Here is a 6,000-nt window from a genome sequence, read left to right on the forward strand (position 1 = left end):
TGCGGATCAGTACCAAATGGAGTCGACACTATCTCAACAATCAAGCTTTACGAGGCACTTTGATCCCAGCTCTGCCTACAACAAATCTCAACGTCCAATGGTAGCCACCCAGACATGGTTGGATTTGTTTAAATACAGATGTTGTCGTCTCAATCCTGAATAATTGTGGATCTGTGGGGGGCTTGTTTTGTGATTCCTCAAGTACAACCCTCCTAGCTTTCAACAAGCAAATTGGTAACTCATCAGTTTTCAAAGCTGAGCTTTGGTGAATTTATGAAGGGCTAAAGCTAGCTTGGGAACATGGCTTCGAACGTCTGATCGTGCACACTGATAATGAAGATGCCCACCGCTTATTATCCCTCCGTCAGCTCAAGTCCTTTTGCTCTAGTACGAGCGATTGTTGTTTTTTACTCCAAGGTCTGGTACGTCGATTTTTAGAAAATCTACAGAGAAACAAATGTTGCAGCCAACTTTCTTGCCAAAATGAACCTATCCCTAGATGATTCAATCATTGTTTTCTCCGTTCTTCCTCCCTAGCTGTATAGTATTTTATATAGGGACATATTAGCCTTTAAAAATTATTACCTTGCATTATAAGTTGAATTCGATATAGTTTGGGAGTAAGCCGACGCTAATTTTTTAAAAATGGGTTAATTCAAACGTATCCGCATGTAAAATCCAAATATTACCCTCAAAGAAGATCCAAAGACTGACCACGAAAGCTCGCCGACAAGGACAAAACAAAGGGGCAATTTCGAGTAACGGATAAGCTTAATTGTGGGGGTGTTTGGCAGGCATTAGGCACGCCATAATTGTGTTTGATTTTGATACAATCTAGCCACGTCTACGGAGCCAGCTGTCCGCGTTTTATGTCGTTATTATCTTCAAAACGACAACCCCTTCTTATTGGACCAAAGGCGGATTTTCGGGTTTTCCAAGAATCAGGTGGGCCCATCATGACTCCAAAATGGGTGAAGGTCCATATCTTGGCACGTGGCCTCGCCAACATGTACCCAACGCTACAATTAGCACGAAGCTGTTGATTTTCCTTTTTATGTTTAAAATTTTGGTTTAAAATTTAATTGTTTCTTTTATCCAACCATTTTAGTTTTTTACCTTAAAATATATATTTTTTGGATAAATAATAATAATCTGGTTAACACGGCCACTCACCGGCCGTTGATCCTTGACCAGTCTCCTTTCTTTTATGTTATTTTATTATATTTTTTAGGCTTTGATTTGAAGCCAACTTTGTTGGTAATGGCGAGGGTAAAACGACGGTCTTGTATGCTTAAGCCCATATGAATGTGTAATTGGATTCATATACAAAACCACATCATACCCATCCAAAGGCCCGCTAGACAATTGAGCCAAGCCGACAATCAGTCCTAATTAAAATGTGGTAGATTCTTGAGACCTCTATTGAAATTTCACCTTGGGAAGTTAAAACATGGACAGTAGAATAACAATCTGATTCGAGTTTTAATTTCCTTTCCCCCCGGATACATATGCTCACCAATGGAATCAGTGTTAGCTCCTTCTCTATCACTTTATTTTGTATGAATCTCTGATTGAATGAATAGCCAGAGAACGGCATTCGGCATTGGCCTTGGGCCTTAGCATGCTTTATTTATTTTTAACATCATAAAAGATGGGACTGTGCTTGACAAGAGGTCTATGATTCAATCAACTGAAATACCAAACAAAAGAAATGTATTATTCCGACCTCTAAAAATCATACCAAACACCGAGCTGAATGTGTCCAAGCCAATTACATTTCGGCAAGTGGCTGCTGTCCAATCACTGCATGATTGATTTCTCTCCAATTTTTCTTTGAATTTGAACTTGTTTATTGCTTTGATTTGTAATGTACTCAATAAAAGTTCTGTCACATAGGGTTAAAATATAGGAATAATCTTATCATCGATTTAAAAGTATGATGCTAAATAATAATTAAATAATATATAATGACAAATTTAGGCATTGACCAAATATCAATTTATCATTATTTTTTTAAAAAATAATTGAATTTTAAAGCCCAGCCCATCATGCCGGGCCGAATCTTCTTTCTACTCGTGAACAAATTTATCATTAATCTTTTTAAATAAAAAACTAAATGATTTTAGTAAAAAAGTCTGAAATTAATGTGATAAAGCTTTTGTAAAGGGATAACGATTTCTTTGTGTCCTCTAAACAACGATAGACAGAGACAAGCAATTTTGAGTGTGGGAACTGAAATTAAAAAAAGTGCTGACAAAATAACTTTCACGTGCTGTTGAATTAATAACACTTTTCAATTTTTAAAGCAAACTGTGGTTCAAATATCAAAGATATGAATGCTTAGAGCCCCATGGCCATGGATGAACCATATATATATATATATATATATCCTTCTTCTTCCGCCTTTTTATCAACAGTTGTTTACATATAGAATTCCAACATTCCAAACCTCACATATGGCCATTTGCAAAGAGGCAAAGCAGACTAAAAGACACCTTATTCTGCAGAATTCTACCCCACAAACGCAACAAAAGAAGCTAAAAACAAGAGTGATTTGCTCACATATACTCAGAGCTGATAATTAATCTTTGTATCAGACCTATATACACGACAATAAAAGACCAGAAAAAGAAAAGAAAATTCTGTGATGCACACCTGATATGTGAGAGAGTTGCATTAATTCAATTCAAGTACTTCCCCCACTTTCATGGATCATAAGCTGTTGTAAGTCTCTGGATATCCTTAGCACACATACTGGGATTTGTTATAGGTTCTTCTTGCTGTTGATTATGAGGCCACATGGTGTTTGATGAATTATTAGTGAGGAAATCTGTTTCGGATTTGATGTCGATGTTGTACATGGATTGTGGAGTTTGGTTCTGCAAAGCAGCCGCCATTAACAATGGGTTATTAAGATACTCGGCCCATTTGATTTCATCAGCTTGACTTTCCATTAGATGAATTGGGTTTGGAGGAGCTTCTTTCTCTGGTGTGCTGCAATCTGGTAATCCCCAAGACGAGCTATTGTTGTCGTAGAACGAACTGTTGCTTTGTAGCTCGGTGCTGTTGCTGCTGCTGTTGTTGGCCGAGGCCGTACCGGTTTCCCAATAGTGAGAACCATTTACAGTGACAACAGAAGGCTCGAACCCCATCGGAGCAGAGAGGAACGGGAGAAAAGTGGTCATCGTGGCCGATGGAAATTCGGAATCGATATGGAAGGCTGGCCTAGTTTGATTAAACCAGAGAATTTGGTTCGAGAGCCTGGGATTGGACACATAGTTCAATTGTTGAACCGGTAGATGCCCCTCCAAATCAGATGGCTGCTGGTCGTTGGTGTGGTTGTTTCCATTGTTGTTGCTGATGTTCATTGTCTTGGAGCTGGGAGAGCCTTCCGTTTCCTGTCGGTAGCCGTGTAACGTAACCGACGTTCCGGCCTTCGGATTGTCTGAAGCCGCCATGTCCTTACTGTTGGTGTGCTGTTTACTCTTATTGTCCTCCCCATTTTCAACCTCGGAGAGTGGTTTGTGAGTGGTAGGATCAATGCCCCTCTGCCTAAGCTTCTTCTTCAAGCAAGAGTTCCATAGATTCTTAATTTCATTGTCGGTTCTTCCTGGCAGTTGTGCAGCAATTTGGGACCACCTGAGAATCGAACCAAAACAAAGCAAAGAATGTTAAATAAACCTGCAGAATAATTTATAAAATCAAATAACCAAAAAAGGAAAAAAAAAATACCTGTTACCCAAAACTGCATGAAGTTCAATTATGAGATTTTCTTCTTCCTGAGAGAATGCACCTCTCTTTAAATCAGGCCTCAAATAATTAATCCACCTTAATCTGCAGCTCTTTCCACACCTCTGCAGGCCTGCAATTTTCGTCAATAATTCGGGGAAGTTAATGATTTAAAGAAGAAATCGACATGAAAAAATGGGTAAATTAAGGATGATGTTCGGAAAAAAAAAGTTACCAGCTTGTTTAGGGACAGAGCTCCAGCAGCCATGGCCGTATTTGGTGATATGCCTTAAGAGCTTCTCGTCTTCTTCCGGAGACCAAAGACCTTTCCTTAGCTTCTGTTTGTAACAACAAGAGTGTCGCCCCATTTGTAGACCAGACCAAATCGCAATGAGGAAGAAAACTTTCCTAAAACAGCAACCTTCGCTGAGTCCTAGGTGAGATGTTGTCAGCAAATGACTAGGAGTCTGGTTTCTCAACAGTGCTCTTTTAAATGCTTTGGTAAGAAAAAAAAAAGAACTGCGAGAGAGAGAGAGAGAGAGGGGTGGAGGCCTAGGAAGTGAAGTAGCAACTGAGAAAAGGTGTCGAATTAATATAAGAGGAGACTCTCAATGAAAGAAAAGTCGCATTCATTAACTATAGTTTCCCTCCCCCACATCATCTTCAATTTTATTTATTGTTTATTACAAAAGTAACGGATGTTTGAATATTGAAATTACCACATATCATACATCTTAATTTCTAACATATATATATATATATATATATATATATATATGTATATATATATTCTAACATCTAATACATTTGAATATCTTTTGTATTAAAAAATTATTATTATTCTAAAAGAGATTTGAGTTCAAACATTTACTTATATACAATAAATTATATGTATTATCAATTGTCAAAAGAGATTTTGCAAATTATTCAATATTATTAATATTTAATACGAGAAACTATTGATTAATCTAAATGATAAAATAAATGATGAGTCTACCACACTCGATGAGTACTGTTGAACACCACTAACGATGAGAACCATTAATTTAATTTATAAAAATTTAAAATTCTAAAGAATATAATTAAAAATTAATTAAAAATTGAAAGTTACATTATTTAAAACAAATTATTAATTATATTATTTTATATGATCTTTTTTGGGTAAATTGTATCAGTGACCACCTAACTATAGTTCCTTTTCATTTTGACCACTATTTTTAAATTTTTGTCAATCAGGTAACTAACTATTTAAGTGCATTCAATCAAGCCACTTGTCGTTAACATTTAACGGAATTGCTGACATGGTAGTTAATAAGTTGGTATAATTACACATTTGATCACTTTTACTTATATATTCTATTAATTTGAGCCTAATTTTAATAAATTAAAATAAATTTAATGGTAATTTTATGATTCGAATTAAATTTAGAGTTAAAATAATAATATAATTACTGATGTTTGTTTCACTTTTTACAACAAGGAGTGGAGTATGTCGACTATGATTCCAAAGGAGTAATTTTATTATTATTTTAACTCTAATTTTAATTCGAATCATACAATTACCATTGATTTTTTTTTAAAGATGGTACTTTGTATTATAACCAATTACAAAGTTCACCACCTAAAGGACCTCATTAAAAAAAACCTCCCTAACCCTAAATAGAAGAAAAAAAGTATACCTTGAGGTGGAAAGGATCTTATACAAGTAAAGCTATTACATCATACAAGACATACCCGAATCCACAAACCAACTCATACTAATACCAATACAGACCAATCAACTAATAGTAATTAGAACAAAATAGAAGCCAAATGCTGATCTAACTCAAACACAGCACCAATGGGATACATCAGAACAACAGTGGAAACCATATTCACCAAACATGCTAAAACACAACAGCATAACACCATAAGTTCACCAATCTACAACCCAACCCTTCACCAATCCACAACCCAACTGATATTATCACCAATACAAACCAAGCATCTATAAGTAATCAGAACAAAATCGAAAGCAAATACTGATCTAATGCAAACACAGTACCAATGGAATGCATCAGAACAGCAGCGGAATCCGGATTGACCAAACCTCCTAAAACACAACAACAAGACAATGCATAACACCATAAATTCACTATCAACACACGCCAAGAATGATGGACTAAGGACTTCGCACAAAATCTTGAACGTCCGGAATCAGCGTCGACCATTAAATGTTTGCCCAAACCCCTATCTGGATCATGACTATATTAAAAATTTGTTCCACTGAAA

At 36.1% G+C, this 6,000-nt stretch overlaps 1 protein-coding gene across 1 annotated transcript; it reads right to left on the reverse strand.

Annotated features, from left to right (window-relative positions):
* Nucleotides 1–2,387: 2,387 nt before the first annotated feature.
* Nucleotides 2,388–4,304, reverse strand: LOC120135340 (transcription factor MYB61-like). The gene is made up of 3 exons (XM_039151617.1): nt 3,965–4,304; nt 3,733–3,862; nt 2,388–3,639 (listed from the first exon to the last, which is right to left on the reverse strand). The coding sequence occupies exons 1-3, from the start codon at nt 4,095–4,097 to the stop codon at nt 2,706–2,708; spliced, it is 1,197 nt and encodes a 398-aa protein (XP_039007548.1). The 5' UTR covers nt 4,098–4,304; the 3' UTR covers nt 2,388–2,705.
* Between the last annotated feature and the right edge of the window lie 1,696 nt (nt 4,305–6,000).

The sequence above is a fragment of the Hibiscus syriacus genome, unplaced genomic scaffold, assembly GCF_006381635.1.
Source record: "Hibiscus syriacus cultivar Baekdansim isolate YM2019G1 unplaced genomic scaffold, ASM638163v2 tig00110607_pilon, whole genome shotgun sequence".
Classification (NCBI taxonomy): domain Eukaryota; kingdom Viridiplantae; phylum Streptophyta; class Magnoliopsida; order Malvales; family Malvaceae; genus Hibiscus; species Hibiscus syriacus.

Coding starts and splice junctions, on each gene's coding strand:
- LOC120135340 (XM_039151617.1), bottom strand. CDS start 4,097: ATGGGGCGACACTCTTGTTGTTACAAACAGAAGCTAAGGAAAGGTCTT. Junction 3,863..3,964: donor CTCTGTCCCTAAACAAGCTG/GTAACTTTTTTT, acceptor CGAAAATTGCAG/GCCTGCAGAGGTGTGGAAAG. Junction 3,640..3,732: donor CATGCAGTTTTGGGTAACAG/GTATTTTTTTTT, acceptor TTCGATTCTCAG/GTGGTCCCAAATTGCTGCAC.